This window comes from Carcharhinus amblyrhynchos, chromosome 6 (genome assembly GCF_965287045.1).
Source record: "Carcharhinus amblyrhynchos chromosome 6, sCarAmb.v2.hapA, whole genome shotgun sequence".
Classification (NCBI taxonomy): Eukaryota; Metazoa; Chordata; class Chondrichthyes; order Carcharhiniformes; family Carcharhinidae; genus Carcharhinus; species Carcharhinus amblyrhynchos.
The window spans coordinates 126,123,198-126,147,872 of NC_137329.1; the positions used below are offsets into that span (position 1 = coordinate 126,123,198).

The window sequence follows — 24,675 nt, forward strand, 5'->3', positions numbered from 1 at the left end:
GATCACTATAATAATTGTCTTCATTGAACTCACCAAAACATCTGACCCTGTGAGCAGAGGTGATCTCTTTAAGCTGTTGGATAAAGCTAGCTGCGTGGAAAAGCAGCTCAGTGTAATCTCCCCTTTCCACAACAACATAATGGATAAAGTGATGGAGCAGCAGCAGAAACACTTGGAGATACACAATGGAGTCAAACAGGGTTATGTTCTGGCACTGTTACTCCCGGATACTCTCCTTTGTTCATATTATTTGTCTTCAAGTCTTCAGAGGGTGTTTTCCTTACGTACCAGAACTGACAGAAATTGAGGTTCACCAAGAGGGTGAAAGAGGACATTGAAACTCCTCATTGCTGCCTTCCTCCTGGTGAACTGACTGCTCTGTCTCACTCACTTGAGATCCAAGACTAAGCTGTGCCAAGTCTTCATCAGAGAATTGCTCTATATTAATGGTGCTACACTAACATTCCACAGTGAGAGCACCTTCAGTGACAAATGAAAGATGCTTGCACCTGTAACAAGTTTGGGACAACAGCAACTCAACTGAGAACACCAGACTGTGAGTTCACCAAGTTGTGTCCTCAGCACATTCCTCCACAGTGAGGAGACATGGACAATACCAGCTGGGCAGAAGAGAAGATGAACCGCTTCCACCTTCACTGTCTCAGACATACTCTCCGTATCTCCTGGCAGGATCAGGTCACCAACAGAGGTTCTGAAGTTTACTAATCCCATCAGTAAACACTCATTGCTAAGCCAATGATGTCTGTGCTGACTCAGCATGTTCATTGGATGGATGATGGCTGTATCTCCAAAGGGTGTTTGGACGGTGAATGGGTCACTGGGCCCCAGGTCTCCAACACAAGGCAGGCTGTGACTGAGATGTGAAAATGATAGGAGATGGTCACTGACGGGTGTGGCCTCTTGTTGCTGGATGTTTGAAAGGATTTCGGAAGAGACAATTGAAACAAGGAGCTCAGCTGGGCTGAGAAGAGTGTTGGTGAACCATGCCTCCCTCTGTACTAAATGTGGCAGAGGCTGCCATGCCAGGCTGGGGCTCCTGACACACACTGGGTGATGCTTTACCCAGAGTTGATCAATACGGCGATCCATTGTTCTACAAGATTGAAAGCTGCTCCCAGTGAACTGAAGCCTCATCCACCCTCTCAGCTGGGTTTAAATGATTCCATGGCAGGATCCTAAAGACAGCCGGCGGGATCTTCCTGGTGTATCGGCCAACGTTTCTCCCACAACCAAACTACCACAAAGCAGATGATCCGGTCATTACCATATCACGGAAAGTGGAGTTTGCTGGGCACAAATTAGCCATCAGGTTTTGAACTTTACAACAGTGACAACACTTGAAAAGCTGCTTCATTGGTTATAAAGCACTTTCAGGCATCCCAAGGTTGTGAAAGGTGCTATATAAATGCAAGTTCTTTCCTGCCCAAGTTGCATCAGGCTAGTTTTGGTGTGAAGGAGGGTTTTTGATCACGCACTGTGTTCTGTAATTGCGAGTTTACCAAGTCTGACTTTCAATATCAGGAAGGCTAAACAGTTCTTATATTCTTTAAATCGTTAATCCCCTGGGCATCTTTCTGATTGCCAACAACTCGACTGTCAGCGCAAGATAGAAGTGCAGTCACTTTGCGAAATTGTTTTCTCTTTATGCTGTCAGATTTATCAGTGTTTTTTCCCCTTCCAGCGCTAAACACTTTATTAGTTTAGATTTTTTAGCTGTGGGACTGTTGTGAGAAGAAACAGTTCGAAAAACTATTATAACCGACAAGAATAAACAACAAACAGGAATGTGCAGAAACCTCTGGTGTTATTGATAATTAATATGCAGAAACTGTACGAGGCAGATACACACAGACACACGCACACACTCACACTCACACACTCACACACACACACACTCACGCACTTACACACACACACACAAACACACACACACAGAGGCAGACACACACAGACACACACACACACAAACACACACACAGGCAGACACTCACACGCACACACAGGCAGACAGATACACACACACACACACACATAAACATTGGAAAACACAAAGAGGCACTCAGGCAAACAAACACAGAGGCAGGCAGAGACACACACAGGCAGAGACGACAGACAGACACATAGGCAGACAAGCACAGAGATGCACGCAGGCACACAGACAAACTTACAGACACAAAGACACATAGACAGACAAACAGGCAGGTGCACAGAAAGACAAACACATAAAGAGATAGACAGACAAAAAGACAGAAAGACAGACACGTACACAGAAACTATATTGCATTAGATATCTACAATGATAAGTTATGAAACTGTGTTCAGTAAATCTGCTCAGAAATCTACCAATCTCTGTCAGAAACATATTTAGTGACTGAACGTCTGCAGCCTCTGGGGTCGAGAATTCCAAAGATTCACCAACCTCTGAGTAAAGATATTTCTTCTCATCTCGGTCCTAAGTGGCTTCCCCCTTATTCTGAAATTGTGCCCCCCCCCTCGCCCGCCCCCGGATTCTAGACTCCCCAACCAGAGGAAACGTCTGACCCACATCGACCCGGTCCATTCTTTAAGTATTTTGTAGGTTCCAGTGAGATCAGCTCTCATTCTTCAAAACTCTTGAGAATACAGGCCCAGTTTACCCAGTCTCTCTTCATAAGACAGTCCCACCAACCCCGGAACAAGTCTGGTAAACCTTTGTTGTGCTCCCTCTGTGGCAATAATATCCTTCCTGAGGTAAGGGGACCAGAACTACGCACAGTGCTCCAGGTGTGGTCTAGCTGAGCCCCTGTACAACTGGAACAAGACCTCACTACTCCTGTTTGGTCCTTCCTGCTCGTTAGAACCTCTCAGTCCCGGTATCTGCCCTGTGAATCTTCCTGACACCTTCTCCAGGGCCTCGATATCATTTCTGTAATTATGAGGATCAGCAATGCGCAGAGTGCTGGGAGGCTGGTCTAATAACAGTTCTGCTTTTCATTTCAACCGCAGTCTGTCTTTTCTGACAATTGCAATCTGGATTAAATCTTTCCATCTAGTCAGGAGCAGTCACACGGTGCGGTGGCCTATCAGATTGTGATGCTGAGTTGGAAAGACAATGTTGGAGAGTTTTGCTCACCTGATAACCCTCCCACATCCATCTTCTTCAGGTTCTTCGCCTCCAGAATGACAACAGTCAGCTTTCCCGCGGTTGGGACATAACGAAGCGAAAAACAAATGTCGCCCAATTTCTCTTGCTGTGAAAGTAGATAAACACCTGATTTAGAATCGAATTAAACATTCAGACAGTTTCTTTGCTGACAATTGTACCAAGTCCCATTCACCCATCGCTCCCTCTGCATCACTGACCCACACATGAGCTCCTGGGTCACATAGAACATAGAACATAGAACATAGAATATTACAGCGCAGAACAGGCCCTTCGGCCCACGATGTTGCGCCGACCAGCTTTTAAAAAAAAACAACACTAACCCACTAATCTAAACCAATCCCATTTCGTCCATAAACCTATCCACAGATCTCTTAAACGCCCCCAAACTAGGCGCATTTACAACTGCAGCTGGCAGGGCATTCCAGTCCCTCACCACCCTCTGGGTAAAGAACCTACCCCTGACATCAGTCCTATAACTACCCCCACTTAATTTAAAGCCGTGCCCCCTCGTGCTAGCTTTCTCCATCCTAGGAAAAAGGCTATCACTATCTACCCTGTCTAAACCTCTAATCATCTTATATGTTTCAATAAGATCCCCTCTTAGCCGCCTTCTTTCCAGCGAAAACAACCCCAAATCTCTCAGTGTCTCCTCATAGGATCTCCCCTCCATACCAGGCAACATCCTGGTAAACCTCCTCTGCACCCTCTCCAAAGCCTCTACATCCTTCCTATAATGTGGGGACCAGAACTGCACACAATACTCCAAGTGCGGCCGCACCAGAGTTGTGTACAGTTGCATCATGACGCTGCGACTCCTAAATTCAATCCCCCTACCAATAAATGCCAAAACGTCAAAACGCCTCTACTTTAAAATTCTCATCCTTATTTTCAAATCCCTCTGCCATTCTTGCCCTCCCACCCTCCTTCCTGCTGCCCTGTGACCTCTGACATCATGTGGAGATGCCGGCGTTGGACTGGGGTAAACACAGTAAAAAGTCTGACAACACCTGGTTTAAGTCCAACCGATTTATTTGATAGTAAACTCACAAGCTTTCGGGGTTTGACGTCACTCAGCCATAGCAGCACCGCGGTGGCACAGGGGTTAGCACTGCTGCCTCACAGCGCCAGAGACCGGGTTCAATTCTAGCCTTGGTTCACTGTCTTGAGTGGAGTTTGTACATTCTCCCCGTGTCTGTGTGGGTTTCCTCCGGGTGCTCCGGTTTCCTCCCACAGTCCAAAAATACACAGGTTAGGGTGGATTGGCCACGCTAAATTGCCCCTCAGCATCAGGGGATTAGATGGGTAAATACATGGGGTTGTGGGGATTGGGCCTGGGTGGAATTGTTGTCGGTGCAGACTCGATGGGCTGAATGGCCTTCTTCTGCACTGCAGGAATTCAATGATTGTACAATCCTCAAATGCCAGAAGTGCTGAGAGAAACATGTTTTAGTATTGAACTGAAGGAAATCAGCATTTGTAGAGAAATAGTTTGGGGAAATTGATGGGATTGAAGGTGGGTAATTTTCCAGGGCCTAATAATCTTTATCCCAGAATATTTACGGAAGTGGCCCTGGAAATAGTGGATCTATTGGTGGTTATTTTCCAAACTTCTTTGGACTCTGAACTGGTTCCTACAGATTGGAGGGTAGTTAGTGTAAGCCCGTGATTCAAAAAGGGAGATAGAGAGAAAATAGGGAACCAGTGAGCCTAACATCGGTACGGGGGGAGGGCGGGGGGTGGGGGTGTTGTTAGAGCCCATTATCGAGGATTCCACTGAAAGTAAGCGTGCAGGTACAGCAGGCAGTAAAGAAGGCAAATGGTATGTTGGCCTTCATAGCAAGAGGATTTGAGTATAGGGATAGGGGGTGTTTTGCTGCAATTGTATAGGTTGTTGGTGAGGCCACACCTGGAGTTTTGTGTGCAGTTTTGGTGTCCTTATCTGAGGAAGGATGTTCCTTGCTATAGAGGGAGCGCAGCGAAGGTTCACCAGGCTGATTCCTGGGATGGCAGGTCTGTCATATGAGGAGAAACTAAATCAGTTAGGATTATATTCACTGGGATTTAGAAGACTGAGAGGGGATCTGATAGAAACTTATAACATTCTAACAGGGCAGGTTCAGAAAGAATGTTCCCAATGGCTGGGGGGGATGGGGGTCTAGAACTAGGGGTCACAGTTTGAGGATAAGGGGTAAACCTTTTAGAACTGAGGTGAGGGGAAATTTCTTCACCCAGAGGGTGGTGTGGAATTCACTCCCACAAAAAGTCGTTGAGGACAAAACATTGCCTGATTTCAAGATGGAATTAGATTTGGCTCTTGGGGCTAAAGGGATTGAGGAATATGGGAGGAAGGAGGGATCAGGATGTTGAATTCGATGATCAGTCACGATCAAGATGAATGGCAGAGCAGACTCGAAGGGCCGAACAGCCTCCTCCTGCTACCAGTTTCTGTTTCCATTTGCAAATCTGTCACTTATTCCACCATAAAGTCCATTCCTGCACATTGGTCCTGGAGATAGGACCCTCTCTCTAAGTCAGAAGGCTCCACTCCAGAAATTTGACCACATAATTCAGCTGGCATGGTGGCACAGTGGTTACCACTGCTGTCCCACAGCGCCAGGGACTTGGGTTCAAGTCCGACTTTGGGTGACTGTCTGTGTGGAGTCTGCATATTTGCCCCGTGTCTGCGTGGGTTTTCTCCGGGTGCTCCGGTTTCCTCCTGTTGATTGGCCATGCTAAATTGCCCCTTAGTGTCCCAGGTTAGGGGTAACTATGCGGGGTACAGCAATGTCTGGTCTGGGTGGGATGGTCTGTCGGAGAGTTAGTGCAGACTCAATGGGCCGAATGGTCCCTCCTGCACTGTAGGGATTCTATGGTGAAGCTGATATTCCTAATGCAGCACTAAAGGAGTCCTGCACTGTTGGAGGTGCCGTCTTTCAGTGGAGACATTAAACAAAAGCATTGTGAGTCTCTCTAACAGACAGGAAAGAGAATATCCCCAGTGTGCTGCCGTTCTCTATCCTTCAGTAGATATTTATTTCATTATTGTTTGCCGGAACTCTCAGTGCACAGATTGGCTGTGATGTTTCCTGACATTATAATAATCACCATGTTTCAAAAAGTATTTTAAAGACTGGATAATGGGGCTGTCCTTAGGTCAGGAAGATGCCACAGAAATGTGAATTGTTTTAATTCCAGAAATCCTTGTTCTTAATTCCAATGGAGAATGTTTATATCTGGAATGGCTGAATTTGGTTTGGTATCAGTAACTCAGCGAGTGCCTGAGTTAGAGTTTCGCTAATCCAAACCATCTCCTGAACTTGAACAAACAACACAAGCAGCAAGGAAGCGCTGCAATGTCAGAGCTATCTGTCTTTGGATGAAACATTAAAGTAAAACTCCAGAGGCCTGCTGTAGTCCATCTGACAGGGCTAAGTTAGGAGCAGTGCATAATTCTGGCCAACTGCCCCTCTCCATCCAACCTTCGACCTGTGAGTGCTTGGCTCAGATTTTTACAAAGCCAGGAATTCTTCCTGGACTTCCAGAAATGAGGGGTGGGATCTGGATGTCTCGCTCTCTATTCTCAACAGATCAACTTTTCCCTGCCAGTGTGGCGATGGTGGTGACCCACACGAGGGAAACATACACTCGGTGTGGCCATTTGAACACAGTGCTTGCTGCATTTATACTGGCCGCATTTTGGATTCTTCAGGGGTCTTAACCTGCAGTGTGGGAATCACAAATTTGTGGATTAGATATGAATGTACTTGAAGGATGGATAAGGTCAGTTTAACTTCTGTGATCTGAAATTATTTAAATCCCCAGTCCTTTAAAAATGAAAAATACTCTTATATTAGATAATTATTTTTTAACATGTCCTTTAGAGCGCTTTATGACCACATGGCTGATTTTCAAATCTACAATTATCTCAGCAGGAGGTTTTCTGAATTCACATTTTCAGTAACAAGTTAAGAACATAAGAACATAAGAAATAGGAGCAGGAGTAGGCCATCTAGCCCTTTGAGCCTGCCCCGCCATTCAATAAGATCATGGCTGATCTGTCGTGGCTCAGTTCCACATTCCCGCCCTCTCCCCATAACCCTTAATCCCCTCTCTTATCAAAAACCCATCAACCCGCGTCTTAAAAATATTTAGCGAGGCAGCCTCCACCACTTCAACGGGCAGAGAATTCCAGAGATTCACCACCCTTTGAGTGAAGAAGTTCTTCCTCAACTCCGTTCTAAACCGCCCCCCCTTTATCTTGAGGCTGTGCCCCCTAGTCCTACTATCCTTTCTGTGTGGGAAGAGTCTCTCCACCTCTATCCTATCCATCCCATTCGGAGCCTATTAAAGGATTAGTTGTCTTTGATGTGGGGTCTGAATAGAAGTTTGCTTGTTTTTATGAGGTTAAGCACTTGAGATTTTAAAAATGCTTTGCATGGGTTTTCAAGAATGGGAGGCATCTATAAGGTACAAAAATATCTAAACATAAAGTCGGCATAGTTCCAGACAACCACAGGCTGCTCTCCCCCTCAAAGAGAGCTGGCTGGTGGTGATTTAACCTGAGGGTCACCACACTTCTGGCAAGGGGCAAGATTGAGAAGGAGGGGCCTTTATGAATAACCTCAGCCGGTCTGAGAATTGAGCCCATGCTGTTTGGTGTCACTCTGCATTAGAACATAGAACACTACAGCACAAACAGGCCCTTCAGCCCACAAGTTGCGCCGATCATATCCATACGTACCAGGCCTATCTATAACCCTCAATCCCATTAAATCCCATAAAATTCCAAATCCCATTACTAATCAGCTATCTAGTCAACAGAGTCTGTATATGTGTTTGTGTGTGTGTGTGTGTGTATGTGTGTGTGTATGTGTGTGTGTGTGTGTGAACATGATGGTGAGCTTGACGAAGATGATGAAGAGGAGGATGAGGATGAAGAGGAAGACCTTCTGGTGCAGAAGGTGAAGTCACATGGGGTCAGAGGTGAGCTGGCAAAAGGTGGATACAAAACTGGCTCAGTCAAAGAAGACAGAGGGTAGCAGTGGAAGGGTGTGTTTCTGAATGGAGGGCTGTGACAAGTGGTGTTCCTCAGGGATCAGTGCTGGGACCTTTGCTGTTTGTAATATATATAAATGATTTGGAGGAAAATGTAACTGGTTTGATTAGTAAGTTTGTGGACGACACAAAGGTTGGTGGATTTGCAGATAGCGATGAGGACCATCAGAGGACACAGCAGGAGATAGATCAGTTGGAGAGTTGGGCAGAGAGATGGCAGATGGAGTTTAATCTGGACAAATGTGAGGTAATGCATTTTGGAAGGTCTAATACAGATAGGAAATATACAGTAAATGGTAACACCACTGAATGTCAAGGGGAGATGGTGGTTGCCTGGCCCTTCTGTGGCGTAAATGTTACTTAATAATGTTACAACAATCCAGCTAAAGTTTAACTAGTGTTTATCATAACTTGCACCAAGTCCTTTCACCCATCAATCACAATCCCCATAAGAGTATTGACAGGCCGAGGGACCTGGGTGTACAGGTACACAGGTCACTGAAAGCGGCAATACAGGTGGAGAAGGTAGTCAAGAAGGCATACAGCATGTTTGCCTTCATCGGCCGAGGTATTGAGTTTAAAAATTGGCAAGTCATGCTGAACTTTGGTAGGAAGAATGGTAGGAAGGACTATTACTTACGGGGCGAAAAACTGCAGCAGGCGACAGTGCAGAGGGACCTCGGGGTCCTTGTGCATGAGTCGCAAAATCCCAGCTTGCAGGTGCAGCAGGTGGTCAGGAAGGCAAATGGGATGCTGGCCTTCATAGCGAGGGGGATTGAATATAAAAGTAGGGAGGTCTTGCTGCAACTGTATAGGGCATTGGTGAGGCCGCAGCTGGAGCACTGTGTGCAGTTTTGGGCGCCGCACCTGCGCAAAGATATTTTGGCCTTGGAGGGAGTGCAGAGGAGGTTTACTAAGCTGATACCGGAGTTGAGGGGGTTGAGCTATGAGGAGAGGCTGAATAAACTGGGCTTGTACTCGTTAGAGTTTAGAAGAATGAGGGGAGATCTCATTGAGACGTATAAGATGATGAATGGGATGGATAGGATAGAGGTGGAGAGACTCTTCCCGCTCAAAAAAGACAGTAGGACTAGGGGGCACAGCCTCAAGATAAAAGGGGGGCGGTTTAGAACGGAGTTGAGGAGGAACTTCTTCACTCAAAGGGTGGTGAATCTCTGGAATTCTCTGCCCGTTGAAGTGGTGGAGGCTGCCTCGCTAAATAATTTTAAGACGCGGGTTGATGGGTTTTTGATAAGAGAGGGGATTAAGGGTTATGGGGAGAAAGCGGGAAAGTGGAACTGAGCAGCGACAGATCAGCCATGATCTTATTGAATGGCGGGGCAGGCTCGAAGGGCTAGATGGCCTACTCCTGCTCCTATTTCTTATGTTCTTATGTTCTTATGTTCTTAACCTTAGTTAAGCCGCACTTGGAATGTAGCGTTGCAGTCAATTAGTACCAGACCTGGGCAATGAGTGATGGACAATGCTGGAGCTTCAGATTAAAGCCTTTCCACAAAGTCCCCACAAAACAAACCATTCCCAGAGCTGAACCTGGCAATGCACCAGCATTTCCCAAAATCTTTCTCATGAACCATGTTCCAGCTTTTGTTCCCCCTCTTCTCCTCTCTCTCATCCCTATTTCCTTTTCTCTTTCCTCTCATTCCCACCCTTTCTCTTGTTCTCTCTTTCCACCTCCTGCTGTTGCTGTGTGTCGCTCTCTCCAATGGTTCATCTCATCTGATTTTGTCACTTGCTTTCACTTTGGTCTCGGCTGGTAACATTTCTCAATGTCACGTCAAGCTTGCGCAAGCTCTTGCATGAAACCAAACTCATTTCTGTTGAGGCTGCGTGCTAATAATACTGCCTGTGACAACAAGGGTGTAGCTCTGATCGATATACTGTCGGATTCTTCTGAATGATTGAACAGGGCAATTGTAAAGATGCAAAACGAAACTCCAGCTGACAGGATCATAAATAATCAGCCAAATGAAGTGAGAGAGAGAGTACCTTCCAGTTATTGTCAGTGGATCAGGTCAGGACAGCACCGTATTCAGAGGTGCTTTCCTGAATTTATTACGTAATTGGTGACTTCTCATGCGTAACTTCTCTGATGAGGAAAAGCAGCAAATTCTGGGCAATATAGATAAACAAAAACAGGAAAAACGCTGAGAAATTCTCTCAGCTCTGTGATATAATCCTGGGAAGGAGTGTTACCTTCTCATGATTCGTTGGTGAATACACTTCACTATCCCAACGTAATGCCCCAGTGTTGTCTACAACAGGGGATAAAGGGTTCAATCCATGCCCTTGGTGCAAAAGTCCATCTGATTGGCATCCCATCCAGTGTTTGACTGCTTTACTAAAGGCATTGGCAACAGATTATTGACCTGTTCCAGGAATTGCTGGCTATGGAAACAAGTGAAAGTTTGTCTTAGTGCACCACTAGGTGCAGGAAGAGAATTGGTGTTGGATACGGATGTGTACTCTTGTTATAAAGGTTTGTTATCCCTTTCCTCTCCTGTACACTGTTTCTTCTGAAGGAACTCTTCAAAATGCAGCAAATGAAACAACAACAAAACTTACTCCAACTTATAAATCAAAGAAAGGGTTTAATAAAGGAACATCATTACTCCAAACTTGGGGCCTCGCCCTGGGCCACTCCAAGCTCCCCATAATTCTACATCGTTCCTTATTGATAGTGAATCAGCTGGTCAGCTGACTATTACATCGCCCTGTGACTGGTTTCAAGGTTTACTGGGTCAGCTGACCCTTACATCTTATTCCCATTGCTCACCTTACATCCAATACAAAGCTGTCACTGGTTACATTCTAACATCCACTGGGCCTTTATTTAAAAAGTCAAGGATCGTGAAGGCTGCTCTTACAGTCGTTATCAACTTATCCAGTTAAAATTTGCCACAAAAACACACATTGATTATCCCTGACTGTCACGGGACTGAACTGATTACCTAGGTCATGTGACCATCATTGGTTTTCCCCCCCTCGTCCCCCCACACACACACACACACACACACACACACACACACAAAACCACAATGCAAATTGTTCATTAAAAAATGGACATTGTCAAGAACTCTTGAAACCGAGGCAACCACCGTGAAACTGCAATGTCCTGTTTTGATTGGCCCTGCCCATTCCCGTTAGACCCTCACTCCTGAGGAGTTCCTGATCTGCCTCGAGGCTGTCAAGTAAAGTCAGAGAGAAAGAACTTGCATTTATATCATAACTTTCACAACTTCAGCACGTTCCAAAGCTCCTTACGGACAGTGAAATACTTGTGAAATGCAGTCACAGTTACAACTCAGAAAACAGGCCAATCGATTACATACAGCGGGAGCTCTGAAACAGCAATGTGATAATGACTCGATAATTGGCCCAAATCTCCCCATCAAGGTGGTTCTGACCTTATCAGACACAATAACGACTCATCTCCCTGTGATCTTTCTGATGGAGGCTCCTGCAGAACTCACTCAATGCAGGAAATTTTGGCAGGGACAGAGTAGAGAATGTGAGCAGAAACCATATCCCTTCTTACAGCACTCGCTGTAACTTCTCAGTGTGTTAGAGTGTAAGAGTGCAGGAGGGAATGGGTGTGAGTGACAAATGCGTGATTCGGTAGGGTGGGGGAGGTAAGTGGGTGAGGGGCCATGGTGCCAGCTGGCTTGGGTGAAAGGTGTGTCACATGGCAGCTGGGTAGGGTGGTGAGGTTGAGTCAGGTTGGGTCAGTGGAGGAGGGGGGATTGAGGAGTGGGCCAGGGTGGGAGATGGGTGTTGGGGGGTGTCAGTTGGTGGGAGCTGGTCAACTTGGAACAGGAAGGAGTTTCAGGGATCAGGAGAAAGTCAGGTGGTGGGGATTAGTCAGGTCACTCCGGAGGCTGGAGGGGAATGTCAGGTGTGTCAGGTGGAGATAGATTAGGATTTCCTGTCTAACAGAACTATCCAGGTAAGCAATTCAAACCCACTGAAAACTCTGACTTCAACTTCAGGGAGATTGCCGTCTGTGTGTGAGTGTGTGTGTGTGTGTGTGTGATAGGGGGGGTGTGGGGGGGCTGTGGGGGGGGGATGTGGGATGGTGTGAGAGGGTGTGTGTGTGTTTGCGTGAGGGGGATGTGGGGAGGGCGTGGGTGGAGATTGTGGGGGGGTGTGAGAGGGCGTGTGTGGGTGTGTGTGTGTGGGTGTGGGGGGGGGTTGTGGGGGGGTGTGTGGGGGTTTGAGAGGGTGTGTGTGTGTGAGGGTGTGGGGTGGATGTGGGGGGGGTGTGGGGGGGTGGGTTGTGGAGGGAGGGGTGTGGGGGGACGGGTGAGGGGGGATGTGAGAGGGTGTGTGTGTGACGGTGTGGGGTGGACGTGGGGGGGTGTGGGGGCGGGGTGTGGGGGGGGTTTGTGGGGGGATGGGTGTTGGGGGATGTGAGAGGGTGTGTGTGTGTATGTGTGTGTGTGTGTGTGGGGGGGGGTGGGTGGAGAGCGGTGGTGGGGGGGTGGGGTTTGGCGAATTGCCCATTAAAAGTTGGCAAGTGAATTTTGATTGGCCCAGGTGTTGCCATGCAGAAAGCAATGGGATATCTGCGCTCCCCGAGCTCCTATTTAATTAAAAAAAGATACAAAGCTCAAACATATCCCTTTTATTTGCCCAAAGGCTGGCATTGTGGCTCATTTACACTTGCTCGAAGCTACTCAGGGATTCATACTCATGGACCTACTCTCTGCAGGCAAGGGGAACATGTCCAGGCACTGCACCTTATATCAATCAAACAGAAGTGAGATGGATAACAGCTCTCTGCTGCATTCTCCATGGCCACAGCAGAATTCCACACCTGGTGCCTGTCCGATATTCAGGGTACTAACCTCCTCTTTCTCAGCTCCTTGCAGATCCCTCCACTCCTCAGTAACGTGGCCAAAATCCACCGTATTCATCGGCACTTTCACTTCCCCAATGACATCGTGTTTGGAGAATCGATCAAAGTCATAAACCGCCATCACCAGGGTTTTTCCTCCAAGTTCTGAGTACGGAATCTGAGAAAATCCAAAATAACTTAGCCTGAGTGAGAAGCTTGTACCATTGCACAGAATTACAAAGATTGGGTGACACACACACACAACTCAGCCCCAGTTAGTTCATGTCAGTGTTTCTACTCCACACACGTCTCCTTCATCTCACCCTGTCACCTCATTCTTTTTCCCTCTGTTAAAGCTATTTATTTCAGGCACTCCCTGTGACTGTGAGTCCCATATTCAAACCACTCTCTTGGTAGAGAGGTTTATGTTGAATTCTCTGATGAATTTATTGCAAAAGGGTTAGATTTTAAAAGTAAAGAAGTGTTATTACGATTGTATAAGGCATTGGTGAGAGCACACCTGGAATATCGTGTCCAGTTTTGGTCTCCTTGCCTGAGGGAAAATGTGGTGGCATTGGAGGCAGTTCAGAGGAAGGTCACCAGATTGATTCCACGGAATGAAAAGGTCATCGTATGAGGAATGTTTGAATGGATTGCGCTGGTACTGATATATAAAATGCTAACGAGGATTGATAAGGTGGACGTTGGACAGATATTCCCCCTTGTGGGACAGTCTCGAACAAGAGGTCATAGATATACAACGAGGGGAGTTAGGTTCAAGACTGAGATGGGGAGAAGCTACTTCTCTCAGACATTGTGAATCTGTGGAACTCGCTGCCCCAGAGTGCACTGGTGGCAGAGTCAATCAACTGATTCACGGGAGAGATGGATATGATTCTGATGAAAAGGGTGATGGGGAGCAGGCAGGAAAATGGAGTTGAGACTAGGAGAAGATCAGCCATGATCATGTTAAACAACGGAGCTCGAAGGGCTGAACTGCCCACTCCCGCTCCTAAGTTCTATTGGCTGTGTCACCCTTCCCAAAGTTAACAGTGTCACGGGGTATGGGGAGAGTGTGTGAGTACAATGTTGAGGTAAAGTATTAGCCATGATCATATTGGATGGCAGAGCAGGCCTGAAGGGCCGAATGGCCTACTCCCACTCCTAATTCCAATGTTCCCATTGGTGAGTATTTTGACATCCAAGGCCCTCATTTTACATTTCCCTCATGTGTTTATCTACAGTCACCTCAAATACATCACAGCTAACCACTTCCCCTATTTCCAGCTGACAGTGGGAGTGAGCGGAACGGGAATGTGTGGAATGTGCGGTGTTCCTCCAATAGAACAGGTGAATCCGCCTATAGGGAAAACCGGAATCAGGGGATGTGAATTAAAGCTAGTCACTGATAATTCCAATTGGGAACATGGGAAGTTGTTGAAATATACAACGCAGGCATTTCTAAGGGGAAGCTTTAAGGGAAAACTGGATAAATGTGTGAAGGAGAAAGGAATAGAAGGATATCGCAATGGGACTAGATAAAGAGGGGTGGGAGGAGGCTAGTGTGGAGCAGGAGAGCAAGCACAGAGCAGCTGGGCTGAATGGCCTGACTCTGTGCTGTAAAAACAATGTAATAATTGTTCAGACACCCCATCCGATCTCAGTCACAAGGTTTGGACCCAGACTGAAGGGCAGTTGTCAGCTGTGGGTTTAGATTTACCGAGGACCTGAATCGATATATTACCTTGAAGATGAAGGACTCATTGAAAACTGGGTTCAGTGTCTTTCGGTGAACTTTTGTTTCGTATTTCTTCTTCTTGTCAGGGAGTAAGAAGACCTTGACGTAAGGATCAGATGTTCCTCCCATGTCCAGAGCAGGAAGTTCAGCAGCTTGAATAATTCCCACTATAAGCTGTTAGTATGACACAAGAGAAAGAACATTCAACAACCACTTGTATTTACATCGTGCCTTTGATAGTGTAAAATGTCCCAAGAGACTTCACACCAGCCTGAACACAAACTCACTACAAGCCCCACAGATACCAGGGCAGGCGAACAAATTCTCACTCAAAGAGATTGGTGTCAAACTGGGTTTGAGGAGAGTGAGGCGGAGAGGTTCAGGGAGAACGTTCCAGAGCTTGGGGCCCAGGAACTGGAGATACAGCCACCAATGATGTAGTGTTTAGGGTTACACAAGAGGACAGAGTTGGAGGAGTGGAGCAATCTCTGATGGTTGTAGGTCTGAGGAACATTACAGGGATAGGGAGAAGCAAGGCCCTGGGAGGGATTCAAACCCAAAGGTGAGAACGTTCCAATCAAGGAATTGCTGGGACGGAGATGTGGGCAGAGATTCTCACTGCAGTTAAATGAGTCCCAATATTTCTGGGAATGACATCGAAAGCCTCTTCTTCGGGTGATAACCCAGTGACCAACAGTTTCCATCTTGTTTAGATTTGGACCTTAGTGATACAAGTTTCCGATTGATTCAGTCAAAGGTTCTCTCTTGGATTTGAGGATTGAATCCAAACGCTACTACAGATTAATCCTTGCCAGCTAATAAACCAAACTAACAAAACCAATTCCAAATCATAAACCTAATTAGCTATTAAAATTGATGTCATGCTATTTTGAGTGACAGCTGTCTAATGCAACCAAATCTTATTTTCTATAGAAGATAACTGTCGCATAGCACTGGAAACCTAACTGCAGATTTAACCCGTGATCAGTATTTGTTTGTATTCAGTTTGCTTAAAAAAGAATAAAATCTTGCATGAAAATGAACTAGGTGTATTCTATACCGCTCACTGACTCTCAGTCACTCTGATACAAGTGGCTATTTTTAAACATTAAACCAATTCCAGCTCTCGGATTATATATTCTCCTTGAGGCATTGCAGGCCTTATATGGTGCTTACTTCCCCTCAGAAAAAGCTGGAGTGAAGTTCCGCACTCAAACACAAATGCACTTCATTAATGCACCCACGAGACTGACAGTAACACAAGAGGCTTCAGAAATACATGCCAGCCCATCGCTACTGCCTTGCAAAACATTCCAGGAGACAGATGGGATCTGTCGGCAGCCCTGTGCGTTTCTGTTATTGGAGGGTTCTGCAGTGGGATGATGAGTTAGTGAGGAAAATCTATCCTCTTTTAGGGGAAGTTTATTAGGAGTAAATGGCTGAGTTTCCGAAAGTATTAGTGGCCACACTAACACTTCTGATAATGTCATATCGAATGTTGATTATCTGTTACCCATTTCAGGCAAAGATAGAAAAGGCTCAGATTTAATATTGGGAAAAAAAAGTGGATGAAATGAAAACTGAGACACTCAAAACACTGATTAATTGGCCAACCTTGGACAATGATTTCCAGATTTTGGTGGTTCCTCGGGGTGGGGAGGGGATGTGGGGAGGGCAGGGGGGTGGTGTGGGTGTTAGGGAGGGGTATGTGAGTGAGGGGGCTTGGCTTCTTCAAGGAATCGCTGATTGGGCCTGTTCAGGAAAAGACAAGACCCCACCACTTTCAGAAATATTCTTCATGGAAGTTAGAAAGACGAGGCTAGGGTGACGGGGGTGGTCCCTGCTGGACACCCATGACAACACTCAGGGGTGTCATCATTCAATACGAGGGTGATGTCATCACGTGTGGAGATTCATCCCTGATCGAGAGGCAATGTGGGGGTGAGGGGTGGGGAAGCTGAAACACAGACTGTTTTGACATAAATAGAGACATAGAAACCCCACAGTGCAGAAAGAGGCCATTCGGTCCATCGAGTCTGCACCGACCACAATCCCACCCATTCCCTACCCCCATATCCCTACACATTTACCCGCTAATCCCTCTAACCTACACATCTCAGAACTCTAAGGGGTAATTTTAGCGTGGCCAATCAACCTAACCCGCACATCTTTGGACAGGGGGAGGAAACCGGAGCACCCGGAGGAAACCCACGCAGACACGAGGAGGATGTGCAAACTCCACACAGACAGTGACCCGAGCCCGGAATCGAACCCAGGTCCCTGGAGCTGTGAAGCAGCAGTGCTAACCACTGTGCTACCGTGCCGCGCTATATAAATATCTTGCATCAATCTTTACTGTAGCAAATACTAAAAGCATCCCGGAAATAGTCAAATATACCAGGAAGGAATTAACTACAGTCACCATCACCAAAGAATTAGTTTTAAGCAAACGATGAGAGGGTGCAGAGGAGATTTACAAGGATGTTGCCTGGATTGGGAGGCATGCCTTATGAAGATAGGTTGAGGGAGCTGGGACTCTTCTCCCTGGAGAGACGAAGGTTGAGAGGCGACCTGATAGAGGTTTATAAGATGTTGAGAGGAATAGATAGGGTGGATTCTCAGAGGCTATTTCCCAGGGCTGAAATGGTTGCTACGAGAGGACACAGGTTTAAGGTGCAGGGAAGCAAGTACAGAGGAGATGTTAGGGGTAAGTTTTTCACTCAGAGGGTGGTGAGTGAATGGAGTCGGCTGCCGTCGGTGGTGGTGGAGGCGAACTCGCTGGGGTCTTTTAAAAGACTTCTGGATGAGTATATGGCATCTAATGGGATTGGGAGTTACAGATAGTTCTATGGCTTGGTAGGTATAGATGTGATCGGCACAACTTGTGGGCCAAAGGACCTGTTTGTGCTGTAATGTTCTATGTTCTATAAATGGGGTTAAAGGTTGTCCAGTCCCATGGACCTGAGGTTTGGCACTCCAGGATTTTAAAGCAGGCAGCTACAGAGAACATAGATACATTTGTAATCAAAAGAAAAAATGCTGGAAAACCTCAGCAGCGCTGGCAGCACCTGTAAGGAGAGAAGAGAGCTGACGTTTCGAGTCCAGATGTCCCTTTGAAAGATTGAGGGACAGGTTTCCAAAGCTATCAGTCCTTTTACACTACAACAAACTAAGGTAGGAACAAAATCTTACTTGAGGCAAAATAATCACTTTCCCGCTGCCTCGGAAAAGCAGGCAGTGTAATCAAGGGTCCCACACACACCGGTCATATTCTCTGCATAACACGCAAGAAACAACACTTTATCCCGATACATGTGACAATGATAATAAATCAAATGAAATCAAATCCCCCAAGTGGAAGTCAAATTTGTTATTTCCTTTACTCCTATTTTAAAGGATTCTCACCACACCTGATTGTTCTGGAAGTCGTAATCCAAGGAAAACTGAAGCTTCCCGAGTTTCTCCTCCTCTTTGTCTTCCTCCTTTCCTTCTGCAGTTAGACCAGTCTCTACATCCTCATCATCATCCTTCAGAGCCTGTGAGCAGGGGGAGTACGTTAGAATGCACTGCTTGTTCAATCTGATAGAGTTTCATAGTTAGGGAGTCAATCTCTCACTCTGCTGAAAAGCTATTACAAGCAGGCAGTAGATGATTTAATCTTCATTAGCCCAGGCACAAAGTATAGCTTCGTTATATTATTGCTACTGGGAGACTTTCAAACCAGCAAGCGGCTAATGTAAAGTGCACAATCCCACAGGGTATCACAGGCAAATACTTTAAATTTGCAAGCACCATCTAAAGCTGTCTAGCTTGTCAACTTGATATTAAACCAAATTCAGGTCTATTGATGATATCCTTGTAGATAGAACATGCTGATAACAGGCAGGATGGTACTAGTTTAGCAGAATTCAGCCAATGTTTCATGCAATAACTGCAAACGCTTGTCAGATTTGTGCAACTTCAATGTTGCTGTTGCCTCTGTCCAAAGTTACAGCAAAGTGGATTTTGTACTGAGAAAGAATTCAGTTTGGGTTTTTTTTTATTACTGATTAAAGCTGGTAAATGGCATCAATACTCTTCCGAATGAAGTACAAGTTGTTCCTAACTATGGCTCCCAATTCTTAGCTTCAAACCAACTTAAGATTTTAGGATAATTGAATCTTCCACTCAGTGAGAGTGCAACATTATATTTTGCTGGAATGCAGTTTGACAATAAGAACAAGGATCCCAGAGAATTGCCATATTAAACCAGCCAATTCTGCGTAGCGCTAAATACAGAAGCTGTGGCTTTGTTGTGATATGATTCCGGCTAGCTCTCGCTTGACATGTGGACCAGGAAGAGGTTATTCAGCCGACTGAGCTGCTTTGCCATTCAATGTAATCATCTCTGATATCTATATTAACTCTCTATACCTGCCTTAATACCCTTTCTTAACAAAATCCTATTGCTCACAAGTTTGAAATATCTAATCAACCCACAGCCTCATTGGCTCTTTGGGGTGGGGGGAGACAGCGTTCCAGATTTCCTCTTCCCTTTCCCTAAACCTCAAACTTTAGCTCAAAATCAATCCCCGAGTTTGAATTTACTCTAAAGACAATAAGACTGAAAGGATGAAGTATCTCTGGGTGAAATATGTGTCATAGAATCATAGAACCCTACAGTGCAGAAAGAGGACCTTCAGCCCATTGAATCTACACGGAACACAATCCCACCCAGGCCCTACACCCATACCTTTACATATTATACCCACTAATCCCTCTAACCCTGAACATGCATCCCTGAACGCTAAGGGGCAATTTCTTAGCATCCCAATCAACCTAACCCGCACATCTTTGGACTGTGGGAGGAAACCGGAGCACCTGGAGGAAACCCCCACAGACACGGGGGGGGGAATGTGCAAACTCCACATAGACAGTGACCCGAGCCGGGAATCGAACCCAGGTCCCTGGAGCTGTGAAGTACTAGCGCTAACCACTGTGCGACCGTGCCCCCATCTCCTGATGCTACTCTCCCACTCACACAGTGTGGGACATTGTACATCAGTGTTTACTGGTGGAGCTGTTTTCAGCCACTTGCTGTAACAAACCCAGTTTTCAGAATGATCCTCAGCTTTTCTGGGCGAATTGTTCCTGACGGTGGAATGAAGAGAACCATATTCACTTCATGTCTTTGTAAAAGTGCTTGGAAATGAAAGCCCCTGGGCCAATTTTGCCATCCCTCTTGGCCACCATCCATATAGGAAAATAGGAACAAGAGAGGCCATTCGGCCTATCGAATCTGTCTCATTATCCAATCAAATCATGGACCACCTGTGTTGGCTCTATATCCCCGGGTGCTCTTACCCAATGTAAATCTATTGGCCACAATCATGAAATTTTCATTGAATCCCAGGATCCACAATCTCTAGATTTCCATTGCCTTTTTCGTGAAGGAGAGCTTTCAGACATCACTCTTGAACAGTGTATTGAGGTTACATCCGTATGTCTGGAATCCATTACCAGAGGCAATAGTTTCCATGGCTGTAACTTCATGCCAACGGGATCTTCCAGTCCAGCCAATGGTACACTCCCACCACAGGATTCCCGGCACCGAGGGCTGCTTTCAACTGGAAACATTTTGACAACAGGAGGGACCAAAAAATCCCACTGCCGGTCAACGGTTGGTCATCCCTGCTGCTGAGAAGCACACGGCATGGTGGCACAGTGGTTAGCACCACTGCCTCACAGCACCTGGCACCTGGGTTTGATTCCCAGCTTGGGCCACTGTCTGTGTAGAGTTTGCACGTTCTCCCCATGTCTGAGTGGGTTTCCGCTGGCTGCTCCGGTTTTGTCCCACACCCCAAAGATGTGTGGTTTAGGTGGATTGGACATGCTAAATTGCCCCTTAGCATCAGTGGGACTAACTAGAGTAAATGCATGGGGATAGAGCCTAGGTAGGATTGTGGTTGGTGCAGATTCGATGGGCCAAATGGCCTCCTTCAGCCCTGTAGGATTCTATAAACAATCTGTGTGGCTGGTTGCATAGAAAATTCTGCCTCTATCCTGTGTGGAAAAAGTGATTTCACTCCTAAATGGTCTTGTTCAACTTTGAAGATAACCCATCTAAAGAAAATAGCTTTGCTTGTCTCTACTCATTCGAATTCCTTTATCACTTGAAATCCTTGGATTAGATCTCCCCTCCACCTTCTCAACTCAAAACTGTTGTTACTTCCTTACTCTGAACTGTGCTTTTTCAGAATATTTAGCTATCACTCTGACCAGTGGCTCTGAACTGTGGTAAAACCATCACCGTTGAAAGAGCAACTTTAGTGTAGAAAATTATCTCAAGGTGCTTCATAGAGTTGTAAAGAAAACAAAAAGTCATCTAGGTAAAAAAAAACCCAAATGATTTGAAATATATCATTGAAGGAACTGAGAAATCAAAGGATTTTTTAAAAATCAGTTTTGGATAAGATTTTGCACCCATTATTGGCTGAGGGTTTTGAGTAAAAAGACCATTATCCATCAAATCAAAGTTGGCTTAGCTGAAAAATTATTTGGGAACCAAACTATCTAACAGTAGCAAACTAGAATCGGGGATGCAAGCTGGTTAAAGTGTGAAAGGTATGCTTATCCAAGCATTGAAAGGAACCTACCGCAATGGACAATCCAGAACAGTCATGAGATAGAACACGGATATGAAAGGAAGAAATAACATTTATAACACCCACACACAAGCAGTAAGTAAAGAAACCGGACAAACATGGAGAAATGATCTCAATAAAAGAGCACAGCCATCAAAGCCTGCCCGACCTTTAACATAAATCTTTCTCAAATACTTTGCAATCTTTTGGAGATCTGTGTCAATAAGGTGTGAAGTTTGTGCACAATTTAACTTACTATGAATGAGTCAAAATATAATTATTTTAATAAATTGTGGTGAGTCAGTAACAGCATCAAATCAGTTCTCCAGGTCCTATGTCAACATTGGTTTAGTACGAGATTCTGTGCGTTAATGTTACCCAGACATCCTTTAACAATTATGTAAATGTTGTGTGCTTCAAATCTCTGCCAACTAACTTTGAACATAGGTTTTCTCTCTCCGACGCACATATTAGTGGTGAGGAAGTGTTGGGAATATTTCACCACCTCTAGCAACAAATATTTTCACAAACAGACACGTGCTTTTGAGGAGAAGTGAGTGAAAAATGTTACGATGATTAAATTCAGTGTGCTGTGTATAATTCCAGGCTTTCTCGAGTGCCTCGATCCAATCCAAATAGGCAACATTCCCAACCAGCACTGTGACATTGGCTGACATTTTAAGTCACAAACACTTTTCAAAGACATCTCGAGAACTCCAGCTTCACGGATGGAGATGACTTTCTGAAATCGCGCAGTTGAAGTGGGCAGAGGGGAAAGGATGGGATTGGGTTTGGGTGGAGTCACAGGCCAGGCAGTGCAGCATTAATACTTCAATAAAATGGAATATTATGCATGTCCTATAACAGTAATAACTCGTATTTATGTCACAACTTTAATGCAGTAAAGCTTTCCAAGGAGCTTCACAGCGGCATTATTAACATAAGATGCTTTTAGAACAAGTGACCAAAAGCTCGATCAAAGGATTAGGTTTCAAGGGAAGTCCCTCCAGTTACAAAGAGGCCATTCAGCCCATCATGTCTACACCAACTCTCGGACAGAACATCATATCCTGGCCCTCTACCCCACCCTATTTCCATAACCCCACACATTTCCCATGACCAATACATCTAACCTACACATCTTAGACACTAAGGGACAACTTAGCAAGGTCAATTCACCTAACCTACACATCTTTGGACTGTGGGAAGAAACTGGAGCACCCAGAGGAAACCCATGCAGACACAGGGAGAACATGCAGACTCCATCCAGACAGTCACCCAAGGTTGAAGTTGAACCAGGGCCCCTGGAGCTGTGAGGCAGCATTGCTAACCGCTGACCCACTGTTCCATCTTGACGGAGGACTGAGGGGTACAGAGACTGAGAGATTTCAATGGAGATTTTCTAAACGTGGGGCTCAGGCAGTGGATACCACAATTGCTGATGGTGGAGTGATTAATAAGAACATAAGAACTCGGAGCAGGAGTAGGTTATCTGGCCCCTCGAGCCTGCTCCGCCATTCAATAAGATCATGGCTGATCTTTCTGTGGACTCAGCTCCACTTACCCGCCCGCTCACCATAACCCTTAATTCCTTTACTGTTCAAAAATTTATCTGTCCTTGCTTTAAAAACATTCAACGAGGGAGCCTCAACTGCTTCACTGGGCAGGGAATTCCACAGATTCACAACCCTTTGTGTGAAGAAGTTCCTCCTCAACTCAGTCCTAAATCTGCTTCCCCTTATTTTGAGGCTATGCCCCCTAGTTCTAGTTTCACCCGCCAGTGGAAACAACTTCCCTGCTTCTATCTTATCTATTCCCTTCATAATCTTATATGTTTCTATAAGATTTCCCCTCATTCTTCTGAATTCCAATGAGTATAGCCCCAGTCTACTCAGTCTCTCCTCATAGGCCAATCCCATAACTCCGGAATCAACCTAGTGAATCTCCTCTGCACCCTCTCCAGTGCCAGTATATCCTTTCTCAAGTAAGGAGGCCAAAACTGTATCCAGTATCCAGGTGTGGCCTCACCAGGACCCTGTACAACTGCAACATAACCGCACTGTCTTTGAACTCCATCCCTCTAGCAATGAAGGACAAAATTCCATCTGCCTTTTTAATTACCTGCTGTACCTGCAAACCAACTCCTTGAGATTCCTGCACAAGGACACCCAGGTCCCTCTGCACAGCAGCATGCTGCAATTTTTTACCATTTAAATAATAGTCCATTTTGCTGTTATTCCTACCAAAATGCATTACCTCACATTTACCAACATTGTACTCCATCTGCCAGACCCTCACCCACTCACTTAGACTTAATGTCACTTGTCACCTAATGTGGGAAATATGCAAGAGTGCAGAATTGGAGGAGATCAGGGCACTCGGAAGATTCTTGGGTTGATGGAGGAACTCATCCAAGTGTTCGTGATCCGCAGACTCCATTGAATGAACAAAATGGACTTTGGCAGTCTTACCATCCTCATTGTATTAAATTTTACAGTTCAGCTTTCCTCCCTGTCTCTCAGCAGTGTGTCCTGTTTACAGAGTATTTATTTCTCCCTGTTTAATAGTTTTGCTGCAGGGTTATCTAGGAGAATCTTATATTATTGTGGGGAAGATGATGTCATTGGGCTCAATTCAATTAAGCTGCGGCCCTTCCGAAGACCTCAAGCCATCAGACACTGAGTTCATTTCAGGCATATTTATTAGTGATTGGTATCTTGCGGTTAAGATCTCAGAAGGAGGTTTCACATTATTAGTTGGTTCAGTGAGGCGGATGAAAATTCCGAGTCAAAGATCAAAGATTTCGAAATGCTGAAGAGGTTTGCAGCAGACTGCAGGAGAACACTCTCGCTGAAGGTACATTTTAATTGGTGCAGTTGATTCCATGTATCGACATCACGGGGACATTGCTTCATGGCACACTCGCACTCACTCAAACAGATGTACACATCTGCAGTTCCCTGCACACATTTGTCAAAGTCCACACACATACACACACATGCACATGCACACACACGCACGCACACACACACGCACACGCACACGCACATGCACACGCACACGCACACACACGCACACACAGATATACACACACACACATGCACACATTGTCCTACACAAGGAGGTAGTGGCATCATGGTATTGTCCCAGAGTAATATTCTGGGGACCCTGATTCGAATCCCAAGTCTGTAGAAAGCTGGAATTAAGAATCCAATGATGACCATGAAATGATTGCAGT

General features: G+C 45.6%; 1 protein-coding gene and 1 non-coding gene across 5 annotated transcripts in view; one reads left to right on the forward strand and one right to left on the reverse strand.

Annotated features, from left to right (window-relative positions):
- syt1a (synaptotagmin Ia) overlaps positions 1-24,675 on the reverse strand; it is a 426,885-nt gene that overhangs the window by 6,667 nt on the left and 395,543 nt on the right. For 3 of the 4 annotated variants that reach the window (XM_080191440.1, XM_080191441.1, XM_080191442.1), the window contains 4 exons: positions 18,225-18,350; positions 14,821-14,988; positions 13,087-13,254; positions 3,134-3,251 (listed from right to left, as the gene is read on the reverse strand). In XM_080191440.1, the coding sequence (XP_080047566.1) occupies positions 3,134-3,251; positions 13,087-13,254; positions 14,821-14,988; positions 18,225-18,350 (580 nt within the window). The remainder of the gene's footprint in view (positions 1-3,133; positions 3,252-13,086; positions 13,255-14,820; positions 14,989-18,224; positions 18,351-24,675) is intronic. The other variant, XM_080191443.1, reaches the window with a different exon arrangement.
- LOC145344629 (small nucleolar RNA SNORD115) lies at positions 24,015-24,089 on the forward strand. Its single transcript, XR_013886925.1, has one exon. It is a non-coding gene; the product is annotated as a small nucleolar RNA SNORD115 (small nucleolar RNA).